Source organism: Maniola hyperantus, chromosome 24 (assembly GCF_902806685.2).
Source record: "Maniola hyperantus chromosome 24, iAphHyp1.2, whole genome shotgun sequence".
In the NCBI taxonomy this organism is placed as follows: Eukaryota; Metazoa; Arthropoda; class Insecta; order Lepidoptera; family Nymphalidae; genus Maniola; species Maniola hyperantus.
In genome coordinates, this window is record NC_048559.1 from 4,890,529 (window position 1) to 4,904,591 (window position 14,063).

Here is a 14,063-nt window from a genome sequence, read left to right on the forward strand (position 1 = left end):
CTCATAAAATTGCAAATTATCCGGTGCGTATAACTACTATACTAATCTATACTAATATTATAAATGTGAAAGTGTCTCTGTCTGTCTGCGAGCTTCACGTTCCATCCGTTTAACCGATTTTGACCAAATTTGGTACAGAGATAGGTTGCGTCCCGGGGAAGGAGACTACTTCGATCCCGGAAAATCAAAGTGTTCCCACGGCATTTTTAAAAGCGGAAACTTACGCATACGAAGTCGCGGGTATCACCTAGTATACTATAATAAAATCCTATATCTATGAGTAGGTCACACCACCGACCAATAAAAGTAAAATTCTGTACGAAGTGTCTGGTTAATCTCAGGAAAATGTATTTACACAGTATGTGTATTTTATAGATATAAGGAAAGCTTGCAAAGTAAAATATCAATATAAAAGATTATAAATCACTTTATTTAAACACTCAATACATATAACTCGTAAAATTTAACTTCTCACGCGCAATTTTATTTGTGCCCATGTCAAAAGTACGATTTCGGCCCTTATTTTACTTTTGACATGACAGTCAACCCATAGAGTTAAAATGGCGCGTGAGGAGTCATTTTGTACGAACTACATACACATCAAAATTACTTTACATTGTTCTTACTCCATACAATTTGGACAAACCTTCATCCTTAATTTTATTTTATTATAAACGAGAATGGAAGGGATTATCTGAAGGTGCAGACAATCTATTCTGTTGTGTTGGCGTAATCGGAGACTAATAAACTAAAATGCGCCACAACACAGACTAGTGTGCACGATTTCATTGTCGCGTCACAACTCACAACACAACACAAGTGTGTCACATTAATTCACCCAAAATGTACACTCATACTACCTACCCAAGGATCTAGCAATGAATAATAAAAAAGTTTTGAAGTCCACGTTTGCTCTTCAAAACTATAGTTTGGACTACTGTTTAAGACTACATCTGGACACAAAAGGTTAAGGATACAGAAAAAAAAATCAATTGAGCAAATAACGAAAATAGTATTCAATAAAAGTGAAATAAATAACACTATTATATACTGTCAAATACGCAAGAATTAAAATTGAATTTGAAAATTCACACAATATTTGTTCTAACTATAATAAGTAAAATTTCAATAAAATAAAAACGTGTAATGATGCTAATCTCTTCGGACGAATCCTTCGTATAATTATGATCGAACTTCACTAACAGGTAAGTTCGTTTAATCATTAATTAATTCGCGTCAAATAATAATTGTGATGCTTCCTAAACAGGGTATTTTAAATTTTTTTCTATAATAAGTTTTACAAACAAATTTTTATTTATAAAATGTATAGTTTAACTACAAAAAGTATTGTATTATTCCCGTAAGGAACATTTTATGATTAAAGTAAAAATTTGATTGTAGTCATATCGACTACAATCACATTTTTAGATACCTGGAAGCGGCAGAAGAAGCAAAATATTGTGATGATTCAAAAACATTAAACTAATTCAAATTTTAACCAAGTTCATACAAAATTCTATTTCATTTTTTTAAATATAAAAGTATACGCAAAAAAACCGGCCAAGTGCGAGTCAGGCTCGTGCATTGAGGGTTCCGTACTACAGTCGTATTTTTTCGACATTTTGCACGATAATTCAAAAACTATGATGCATAAAAATAAATAAGAATTTGTTTTAGAATGCACAGATGAAGACCTTTCATATGATACCCCCTCCCCCACTTGATATAGTTATCTTACTTATAAATTGAAAATATTAACTATTAATTCATGACCATTTTACCATTTAATTTTTTTTGTGTGATCTAACCCTAAAAACACGGTTTTCAGATTTTTCCCCGAATATCTGCTATAAGACCTACTTACCTGCCAAATTTCATGTTTCTAGGTCAACGGGAGGTACCCTGTAGGTTTCTTGACAGACAGACCGACAGACCGACAACAAAGTGATCCTATAAGGGTTCCGTTTTTCCTTTTGAGGTACGGAACCCTAAAATAAATGAGAGTCGCTCAAATAATAGCTGTCAGTGGTTCGCCTGATAGATGAATGTAGATAATGCATATCCTCAAAAATAAAACAGTCATTCAGAAGAAACGTTTTTTTTAACAGCTGTTATAAATAAGAAACAAAAAAGACAAAACTAATTCGGAAGAATATCGATACCTCTGGGCTCAAAGGTCGTAAAGGACATTTGGTCGAAAATGACTTTTTGACACTGCTTTACTCAGTTTTTAATTCTCTATCGATCTGTATATTCCGTTTCACGAAATTCGTAAAAAAAATGCCTTTACGACCCACATAATTTGGCACGTTAAACGAAGTTTACCGTGAAAATATGGGTGTAAGTAACACTTGGTTACCAGAGTCTACTCCTTTTGGTAGTAAAGCAAAGTATTAAAAAAACCTTTGGGCGTAACATACAAATAAATTATCAATTGTCTTATACCACCTTAGATGGTTAATATGACACCTTAAAATTTTGGACGTAAAGGACATCACGTTTACAAATTGTCTTGTACACCCCTACAATTTAAAATAAAAAAATGAAAGCGTCCTTTACTACCTAGTTTCATTTTAATAATGCGCTTTCATTTGCGCCCTTAAGGGCGTAAATAAACAAAAGTAGATGAGGAATAGTCCCATAAGTCCTAGAATATACTAGGTACCTAACTTGATTAACCCTATTCATGGCAGTGTGCATTGTAATGCACAACACACATTAAAAAAATCCTGACACTACACGAAACCTTTTTTAATTTTATTTTTTTAATATTGTATTAGTTCATATACTACTAAATTACAAAAAAATATAAATGCGTTATTTGAAACATCATATTTTCAGCAGAACCTGATATGATAAACTGCATGTCAGTGTCTGCGCGAAGTATAAATATTGATTTTTAATACCTACTATTCTTGTCAAATTTTTGAAATAACCATACAAAATTATATGAACAACAATATTTTATATCGATAAATGTCAATATTATGAAACAATTCCAATGGTTTTATGATGTCATTTTTACATATTATGTATCTTTAAATGTACACTACTCGCTCGACTACAAAAAGCGTTTATTACAAATACTTCAGATTGGCCAACATATTAACATCTTTCACTGTTATCTAATATAGGTGCTGGCTCAGCATCAATTTACACCTTTTACCTTACAATCCACAATTGCAATTTAGCAATTGTGGATTGTAAGGTCTACATTAAGCTTTTGGTTCATTGTATATCATGGGCTTCCGCAAAGTAACGCCTGCTTCGATAGAACATATAATTTTGGAGGGTTTATTCGAGTTTTCCAGTGATTTCAAACTTTTAATTTCAGACAAAATTATATCTATGATAGTACTAGTACACCAAACAAATTTACACATCTCGCAGAAGTAAATAGTAGAAATATTTTAGCAGTAAACAAGGATATTTATAGGAATTTACATGATTGGTCTCAGAATTCCTGTAAGATGAACATAGAAAAAAGAAGTATAATTACTTTTGGGCATTTTTTATTTAATATAAATGACTTTTTCTAATTAGGTTAAGATACCTAGTACAAGCAAGTACTTTATTAGTCTTAGAATTAAAGTAAGTAAATTGTAATAAGAAAGATTATATAAATACTGTATATTTTAATGTATATAACGGGTACATACCACAATTAATTTTTGTTTTTATTTGTCGACATTTCAACCCAATTGCACGGGTCGTGGTTACAACGGGACTGTGGTGCTGCGAGAGATGAAGTTCGAGTTGTCAAGGGCAGTAGCGAACTACCCTCTTTCTTGTTCTTTTCGCTGGAACTTCACGAGCTGTCCGGCAAAATACACTCACAGCGTCACTATTAACTTTCGATGTGGTTTGATGCTGTCTTGATTTGCATAATTCTACCACTGGATTCCACATACCTACTTGCTAGTTTAAAACCATCCTCACGATTGAAATTCTGGTGTTTGCGAATTTCAATCGCTTCGCGCACTAGTCTAGGTATATAGTGGAGGTCTATGGAGAGAACTCGAGGGTTGTGGAGTTCAATCCAATGTTTTGTGCCTGGCTGTAGAATATGCTCCGCGATCGCAGACTTCTGAGGATCGTTGTTTCGCACCGCTTTGAAATGTTCTAATACCCGAGTTGCTATGGGTCTCTTCGTTTGACCAATATAGGAGCTCCCACAGCTGCAGTCGATTTTATACACACCCGGACATTGGTATGGCCGCCGATCCTTCGTTGATAGCATCAAATGGACAATCTTTTGTAAGGGAGTAAACACGATCTTAATGTTGTATTGTTTTTTCAACAATGTACCTATTTTATCAGTTACTCCTTTTACAAAAGATAGGTAGGCCATCTGTCTTTCCCGTACCCGTACCCGTTAAATACATTAAAATATGTCGTTAAATGACGAAATAAGCTTAAAACCATTAGTTAAATACTTTATATTTACCTGTGCTAAGTTGTATAAGCTAGTGTGAAATGGAACAACACGTAAAAGATTTGATAACGAATACAGGGAACTTCCATGCGATTATGAGCTACTTGAAACCTTGAACGAAACAGATAAAGAGGATGATGAAGAAAGTGAGAAGGAAGATGAATAAATAAATCATCTTATGTTAATAAAGTTGATTTAAGAAACAAGTGAAACTAAAGTGGATAAAAAAATATTTAGTTACCAAAATATTAATTTATAAGATTTATTGTAAGGCTTCGTGTTCAATTCCAAATAAATGATAGAGGTTTGATTAGAAAAATACGTTTTATTTGAACAATATGTTATTTCATTATTATTTTTAGAGAAAATATAATAGTTTATGCATAATTACATACAAAATTACATAATGCGTTTAATACTTAACTGTAATTATTATTTTATTCTTACAGAATACCTTAGCGGGTGATCCTTAAGAACCTAAAAATTATTACACATGTCGGTTACTTCCTTATTTTGTTCAGTTTTGTGCAGTAAAGTAGATTTACGCCCTTAGGTAATATCATAGAATGATAATTTGTAGGGTGTAAAGGACATTTATTTTCAAATTTATGGTCGTAAAGGAAATCTATTTCAGTAAATACAGCACTAGGGCAATTTTTGAACACTGCCGAAGAAAACACTATAAATTCTAAGCACTTTCTTCCTAGGTTTCATTTAAATAGCTAAAGAAACGAAGATGCTAGAGAAAAAAGAATTTTATTTTTTTCGTTTTTTGCTTCTCCTGAAAAGTAGCGTTTTGTCCTTTACGACCTTTGAGCCCAGAGGTATCGATATGGTGACTAAAAATCATATCAGCCTGCACTTTTTTCACATGTTTGAAAGGATTACACTAATTCTTTTAGTCACTGCAATTTATGAGTCATATTTGTGTATAATAGATAAACTATATAGATCACGTCACGATATATGAAACTAAAGTACAATATTCGATTGCTTACTTAAAAGGTTCTACGAAAAAACTGATTTTAGCAAAAATGTGAGAAGAATAGATTTATTTAACGTGTTTGGAAAAAGAGATTGCAATTATTTAAGTAAGTCACGACGTAAGAAAAAAAAATTGTAAGTAATTATTATGCACCCCTCTTAATATTAAATGAAAACACAGTCTTCAAATTATTCATAGGACTCAATAACCAAACACTTATACTTACTTATTTTACAAAATCAGTTGCAGTCCCAACTGTATTTTTTATGACGACAAACATGACTTTCGAATTCTAAGGAGCGACAATAATAATTGTCATTTAACAAATTAATTTTGGAAATCGCTAAACTAAAAATTACTTGTTTAGTTAATTTAGAAGAATTAACTTAATCATTATTAACAAAAATAATTATTATGGTATTTAGCAAAATAAATAATAATATACCTACGAATTAAACTCATAGTAAAATGGCTAATGCGGGAATCAGATGGTCTCCTTTGGTTAATGAATTGTCAATTTTACATTTTGTCTTACATTTGGCAGAATTAGTAAAACGGCAACACTAAATTTTATTTTAAAAAAATACCATTTGGTTATTACCACTGGCAACACAATATCGAAAAAAGAATAATATGGATGCGCTTTACGCTTGTGGCAAGCAAATTGTACAGCAAGCATCGGCAAACACCAAAGTTTGCCTTCCAACTTGCCAAGGCTCCAAAGCGTTGGCAAGCATACGCAAACATACGTCCACACGCTTGCTGTTTGCTGTTTGTCGCAAGCGTCTGGCACCGGCTTTATACTGTACCTAATCTCTAAAAAATGAATCGCTGAATGTTTGCTGATCGCAAATGTCGAGTTGGCAGCTCCAAAATCAGTATGACAGACCTGGAATAACCTATTTTGATACTTGATAATTATGTACTTATTTTAATTTCCGTTATATTAGATTAGGTTATTCCAGGTCTGCAGAGCTGCCATACTAATATTTTTTCAAATTTGCCACGCTTTACCAGTCTCATCTTTCGCTAGCCAGACTCTAGCAAATTCTGCCCCTGGCTTGGCTGTGAAAACATGTAAACAACGAATCAACCAATCAAAGCCCAGTACCCGTAGTATAAGATTATACGTCACACCAAACGTTGCTAGAATTCAAGAGTCGAAACACTTCTGCGTTATAGTAAACTGGATCTTAAAAGCCTTGTTTTAAAGCTCAAGTTTGTCTACACATCTACAGCCAGCGCTCCAAGCGGAAACGTTGCGAAATTAAAATCAGTGGCATTGAATTTTTGACTTCAATTCAAGGCTCTTTAGGTCCATTTTACTTTGATGTTATTGTGTTTCGATTCTCGAATTCTATCTAGCAACGTTTGGTGAGACGTAAAATCTTATACTACGGGTACAGAATTTGCTGTCGATTACGATGAATACGTTTTTCTAACACAATCGGAGGCAGAAACGAGGCCCTATAATAACACAGTATAGCAATCATACAGCTGTCCAATAACATAAATTAGTCTGAGAAATTTTAATTCATTTTGATTCAAACAGGATCCTTTTTAAATACAAAAAAAATGCTAGGATTATTTCCGTAATGTTTTCTGTATGTCATATCAGCATAATTCGTGAGAAGATAGTTGGACAACTTACAAAGCGTAAAGCGGAAAGCGTTTAAAAATTAGCCACATGTGACATAGTAAATACAAATGTATTCCCCATTCACCCATTAACTCAGCATGCATTTTGTACTAGGATATTCAAACAGGTCTGGTACTATTGTATATCAAGTCTGAAAAGAGCAACCGCCGAGTTTCTTGCCGGATCTGAACATTCCGAACCAGTGATAGATGCATTTGACAATTCAAAAGTACACTTGTAAAAGTTAAATTTAAAAAAAAGTTTTTTTTAATGGCGAGCAAACGAGCAGGCGGGTCACCTGATGTTAAGTGATTACCGCCGCCCATGAACATTTGCAGTACCAGAGGAACCACCAATGCGTTGCCGGCCTTTTATGAATTTGTTGGTCCGCCCCTTGGATAACCCCATGTTGTAATCTAAAGGGAACACCGCCGAAGGGAGTTGATTCTACAGTTTGCATGTGCGTGGAAAAAAGGATCTTTTGATTAAAAACCGTTAAGTTATTAAGGCTTAACTATACATCATTATGGTGACGGGCTATCAAGGTTTTGTATGACCATAGACTTCGGTAAACTGTATAATTGTGATACTGTGTATGTGTGTGTACTGTGTGTACTAACTTAATACAGCCTCTTTCTTGAGTTTTCTTGTCGTTTCTGGTACCACATGATACCAAAAACGACTAGCACTATAACGATTATCGCTATACACATCATCCATAGGAAGGTTTTGACTCCGGACATGGATGGTTTCTCGTCTTCGATCCTGTCTCTCGGAGCGTCGAAGGTCGCTGCCGAAGGTATTATGTGCGATCTATCTTCGTCTTTGTTTTGCTGAAATAGAAAAAAATTAAGTTCAAGTCAATAAGTTTAAGGGTAGGAAGGGTGATCTATAGAGCGCAAGCTGACTTAGCTTAGACTTAAGACAGAGTTAAAACAAGACAGAGCTATGTCTCTCACATAAATCTGTCTCGTTTTAACTCAATCTTAAGTCTGAGCAAAGTCAAAGTACGCTCTATGATCTCAACCTAAGTGATTTTGTGTAGTGGTGATACCTGTCGTGTACTATAAACTAGCGCAGCTCAAGTGCAGTGGGAGCTTCAGTTTCTAAAATAACTGATAATTTTCAAAATTAATCGACTTTATTTTCATTTATATTGATATTGAATTTTATTTTCATCTTGGCAGCTAGTTAAAATTTTTGAGAGTTAAATTAAATCTTATCTCCGATTAATCTTACAATAGGTACTGTCAAAAATACAATTTGTTAAAACACTCGACCAATTTTCATACATCAAATTATTGGTAAATTAAAACCTCTCTAGTGCAACTGTAAAACATACAGCTACATCTAGTTTTCCTTACCCGCAGGGTGCCAACGGGACCTTCCTGACTGTCGCCTCGAGGCCCGTACCCCCGCTTGGCCTTCGGCCAACTGTCTGTCTGACTGTCCGTCTTGTCAGTGAGCTCTATCTCGTGAACCGTAATAAGTAGAAAGTTGAAATTTCCTCAGAATGTGTAATTATATAGCCGGTATAACAACAAATAATAAATATTTCAAAATGGCCGCCATAAAAATGAAAAAAATTAAAGAGTGTTATTTCTTTATTACGATGGTACGGAACCCTTCGTGTGCGAGTCCGACACGCACTTGACATATTTTTATGACTTACCGTCTCAAGCAAATCTAATTCATACATCTTGACGGCTATGATGTCGTGGTTGTCACTTAGATCGCCGGTAGTGGCTGAAGCACCGAAGTAGTATCCAGTGGGAAGCAGCACGTTTTCTACTTTCAGGCATTCTTTCCAAGCATTCTTGCCTTCTAAATCCGTTGACACTAAAACAAAGTAAGTTTTTTGTAACATATAAAGTATTTTTTAAGCATCAATTATACAGGTTGTAATCAGAACGCTAGCAAAAACTTAGCGTAATTGTTATACTACCTAAACACAATCCAATACCAATAACCATTTACTTCATTTTGTAGTTTTAGTGATCTAGTATTTTTCAATCCCGCAATGTATAGCGTGCAAAACTCGGGTCAATGCCCCGCCTACGACGTGACATTGACTCCGAATGGCCTACTTACGCAACATACGATGACCTCTAGCGCGAATAGGCATCTTCTAGGTAAACGCATCCCATCTTAGGCCACATCATCACTTTTCATCAGATGTGATTGTGGTCAAGCGTTTACCTATCCATACTCAATACTAATATTATAAATGCGAAAGTGTGGCTGTCTGTCTGTCTGTGTGCTAGTTTTTCACAGTTTAACCGAAATTTGGTACAGAGATAGTTTGCATCCTGGGGAAGGACATAGGCTACTTTTTATCCCGGCAAAATTGAAGAGTTCCCACAGGATTTTCAAAAACCTAAATCCACGCGGACGAAGTCGCGGGCATCATCTATAAGTAATGAATAAAAAAAAAATCACTTCAAAAATAATATTCAAAAACTCACCTATAAGTGTGTCATCCTTGTAAATGATGGAGAGATGCGTGTCGTGGTTGTAGTTACGGAACTTGGCCTCGCAGCCGGCCAGCTGCGTGTGCGTGCCGTCGCGGTCGTGGTCGTAGTGCAGCGTGCCGTTGTTGACCATCGCCGATATGAACGGGTGCTGGTGCTGCAATATACCAACACCGCTTGTACCAAAGCCAAAACTATTTATTTTATGGGCCTCCTTTAAAGCCCCTACAAACCAGATCAGCAGCTACAACCACACCTTTTTACTCAGTTCACGGCACGCTTTTTTAATTGAAACTCGTACAATCTATAATACTTTGCTGAAAATGTAACTGACAACATCAGAATGTCTCATAAGACACAATCAAGACAAAGGCGTGTGATCATGGTTGTAGTTACGGAACTTGGCCTCGCAGCCGACCAGCTGCGTGTGCGTGCCGTCGCGGTCGTGGTCGTAGTCCAGCGTGCCGTTGTTGACCATCGCCGATATGAACGGGTGCTGGTTCTGCAATATACCAACACCGCTTGTTCCAAAGCCAAAACTATTTATTTTATGTAAATTGTTTATAAAAGCACTATTATGTATTGATAAGTAGACGGAATGACACACTTCATCTACCTTCGTGGTTTTTTTGCTGTGTCTAAAGTGGACTTGTTAAACATTCTTATGTTGATAATATAAAATTTAAAAAAAATGTGGGTCTCCTTCAAAGTCTCTACAAACAAGATCAGCAGCTACAAACACACCTTTTTACTGAGTGCACGGCACGCTTTTTAATTGAGACTCGATATCACGTACAATCCGTAATTCTTTGCTGAAAATGTAACTGACAACATCAGAATGTCTCATATGACACAATCATGACAAAGGTCATGATTGGGTCATGGCCCATAAAAATAAAAATAAAAAATAAAATCTTTTTTTATTCAAATAAACTTTTACAAGTACCTGACACTGGTTATTCCTGCGCTAAAACTATTTAAAAAACCTCTAAAGCCATCTTCGCATTATTGCCTTTCAAATGAAACCGGTTCGGGGCACATCGGTTGGATGGTTTCAAAGCCTATAACGGACACAGGTAGAAGCAGTTTTTGTATTTTGAATATATACAGATGAAAAGGGATTACAGATCCAGATCGTCAATGATGAGCAGTACGATGGAGAGAGAAAGAGAGCATTTAAAACAACTCACATTATGTGCACCATTATGGTTGCTGTACGTGTCCAATATGATCGCCAGCCCCTGGAAGTAATCCTTGCTGCCGAAGACCGGGCCAGGCTGCATGCGGTCGCGGACGTACCAGATCGCGAACCCGTCACCAAACAAATCCTTCCCGCGACCATGGACTTTGAATTGCACTTGTAGCTCCCAATTTCTAGTGTGGCAAGGCTGGAAAAAGATCAAGTATGGTTATTGTCATAATTTTGTGCAAGAGTAACGGTAACTTTTGATGTCATGATTTTATGGCTAGAAATAAAGGTGGAAGTTAAGCCTTTGGAAATTTTTGCCAATACTTGGGAAGAAGCATTTGTTGCGGCAACACTTATTGTATTGACGCGGCATTGTCTCCGGGTGGCCTACTCAAGCAACGTTCGTCGACCTCTAGCGTCAGTCAGATGTTTTATTTGCAATATATCATAAACTTTTACAAAATTATAGGTTTTTTTAAATATATTTTTTCACTTTTTTTTGTGGAACTCTTATTTATTTTTTGGTTTAGTATTTAGCTGTTGTATTTAGGTTTATTGTGATAAAGTATATACATACATACATACACATATTAGTTTTATAATGCCCCCATGTCCTATAAAGCCATAATCATAGAAAAACTTAGTTTAACCACTTAGTCTACTAGCTCATTCGAAATTATACCTTATCTATGCAACATAAGTATCTAAATTGCATTACAAAATAAAACAATGTTGAGGTTGGTTAAAAATTATAATGTTTACTATTCCACATTGCTTAGTTAATGAACTGGGTTAATTAACCTTGTCATTCGTTTATTTAAGTGTTATATTTAATTCGTCACAGTGATAATAATATTATTTGGTACATATATCAACCATAAAAATCGTTTTTAGGGTTCCGTACCTCAAAAGGAAAAACGGAACCCTTATAGGATTACTTTGTTGTCTGTCTGTCTGTCAAGAAACCTACAGGGTACTTCCCGTTGACCTAGAATCATGAAATTTGGCAGGTAGGTAGATCTTACAGCAGACATTCGGGGAAAAATCTGAAAACTGTGAATTTGTGGTTACATCACACAAAAAAATTAAGTTGTGGTCATAAACTAATAATTAGTATTTTAAATTTTCGAAGTAAGATTAACTATATTTATTCTTATGCATTATAGTTCTTGAATTATCGTGCAAAATGTTGAACAAATTCGACTGTTGTACGGAACCCTCATTGCCTACCCGATAGGTTTCTTGACAGACAACAAAGTGATCCTATAAGGGTTCCTTTTTCCTATTGAGGTATGAACCTTAAAAAACAGTACAATACAACGAATATGCAAAAAGTAGATAACCTTGATTATTGGCCTTGATACTAGTAAAATGGAGTTTTTATTTTTCCGTTACCGTTTAAAGCAAGTGATATTTAATTACTTAAAAACACACTTAACTCTGAAAAGTTAGAGGTGCGTGCCCGGGATCTACCCCCAACCTCCGATTAGGAGGTGGATGCCCTTACCACTGGGCTATCGCAGCTTTTTTATTTATAATATGGGTAGTGATTATGGTTACTGTTTGATGACAGTTGTTATATTTTTAGGATAATATTATACCCGTTATAATATATACCTGTTTTGCTTTCAAGTGCTGGACCTTAACAAATAATCATCATTTGTCACCATAGATGATTTCTTTTTGTAGATGCAGGATAATTTTATTAAGGCATTTAGATACTTAAGCTTAATTTGGGTTGTTTAAATAAATTCTTTATCTCCTGATGATAGTTAATAGTCTTTAACTTAGTTGCATACAGTAGGCACAAAATATCATAAAAAATTTATAGGTAATCAAAACATTGTAAGAAATATACCTAGAAATACTAGTATCTACAATATAATTGTAAATACAAATTAAAAGCTATTTTAAAATGTTGCTACATGAGCTGGCTCTGTAATTAAATTATGTACCTAAGTATATTATACGGCATACAAGGTGCATGTTGCTTATTTCTGAATTAACTAAGATCAAAATCGCTTACCACAGTATTCCAAATTGCGCCGGCCTTTGACTGTGAATCAGGAGTTAAACGAACATAATTTGTTGTGACTATTGTGCTACCTAAGAAGTCCCAGTAAGGCACCGACATCCCACTCCCTGTAATCGAGCAAAACAGTTTGATAATCACTAAAATCCCTCGTAAAAAATAATCAAGTCGCAAAGTCTAGGCACAGGTCACTCACCTTGGTATGGTTTTGTAAGGGAATGTTCTCGTCTGATATAATCCCTTGTATTCCATTCTGCTAGAATAGGAGCTATTAGTAACAATAAGAATATAAATTTACAAAGAATAGTCTCTTGGAAACACATTTTTGTATTTTATATCGCGTTTTGCTTCGCGTTTTTCGCGTTGGAACTTTTAAAATGACAATTGATAATTGTTGACATTTGACAAAGACAAACGCCAAATCATGGCATGGCAGTCCGGAATATGTTGCTGTTGAATAATTTAATTTTCCCTATATTGTACTTATTTTATAAATATACATCATTATTAATAATTATGCTATTTTGTAATCCATACTTCCATACTAATATTATAAATGCGAAAGTGTGTCTGTCTGTCTGTCTGCTAGCCTTTCACGGCCCATCCGTTCAACCGATTTTAACGAAATTTGGTACAGCGATAGCTTGCATCTCGGGCAAGGACATAGGCTACTTTTTATCCTTAAAAACCAAAGAGTTCCCACAGGATTTTTAAAACCCTAAATCCACGCGTACGAAGTCGCGGGCATCATCTAGTTCAAAATAATATAATTAATTAATTAATACTACCTAATCATAATAAAATTTATTCTATAGGTAATAATATGTTTGACATATTTTTTGTTTCTGCTACAATAGGTAAGTACCTACTGAAAAAATTACTGATTTGATCGCCTAATATAAAAACTCCAAGCATAGCTCTCTCCATCACCCGGTGACACTGGGGCTTTGATCTAGCTGAACTTTCTTATGAGGCCCATAGCTGTTAGCGACTACAATGTCTCGGATCCATATGTCTAGCAACACGCAGTGTTTGAAGATTGTGGTCTTCAAGCACTGAGGAATTTTGGGTGAGAAGAAAGCCGCTGAAACTGGATTCAGGCGGCGCAAGATCATAGTGTGACCAACAGTGGACGTCTTTTTGATGACGATGATAATGATTAAGACTACGAACATTCATTCCAGGACATCAAGTAAGTTTTGTGATATTACAGACAAAATACGTGTCAATAACTTATAATTTCCTTAAAATAGTGCAACTCTTTATAAGCTAGCAACATTTGGGTAAATGTCAAGCTGAAAACCCTAGAACC

The 14,063-nt window shown here is 35.1% G+C and overlaps 1 protein-coding gene across 2 annotated transcripts; it reads right to left on the reverse strand.

Annotated features, from left to right (window-relative positions):
- Nucleotides 1-409: 409 nt before the first annotated feature.
- LOC117993693 (vesicular integral-membrane protein VIP36) lies at nt 410-13,145 on the reverse strand. Of its 2 annotated transcripts, XR_011238152.1 has the most exons (7): nt 12,948-13,145; nt 12,746-12,861; nt 10,721-10,918; nt 9,525-9,687; nt 8,732-8,898; nt 5,276-7,892; nt 410-2,162 (listed from the first exon to the last, which is right to left on the reverse strand). XR_011238152.1 is itself a non-coding variant. In XM_034981506.2 (6 exons), exons 1-6 carry the CDS (start codon nt 13,072-13,074, stop codon nt 7,680-7,682), a joined length of 984 nt encoding a protein of 327 aa, XP_034837397.1. In that variant the 5' UTR covers nt 13,075-13,145; the 3' UTR covers nt 5,170-7,679. The 2 variants fall into 2 exon arrangements, 1 of the variants encoding a protein (XP_034837397.1); XM_034981506.2 differs by lacking the exon at nt 410-2,162 and having other exon boundaries at nt 5,170-7,892.
- Between the last annotated feature and the right edge of the window lie 918 nt (nt 13,146-14,063).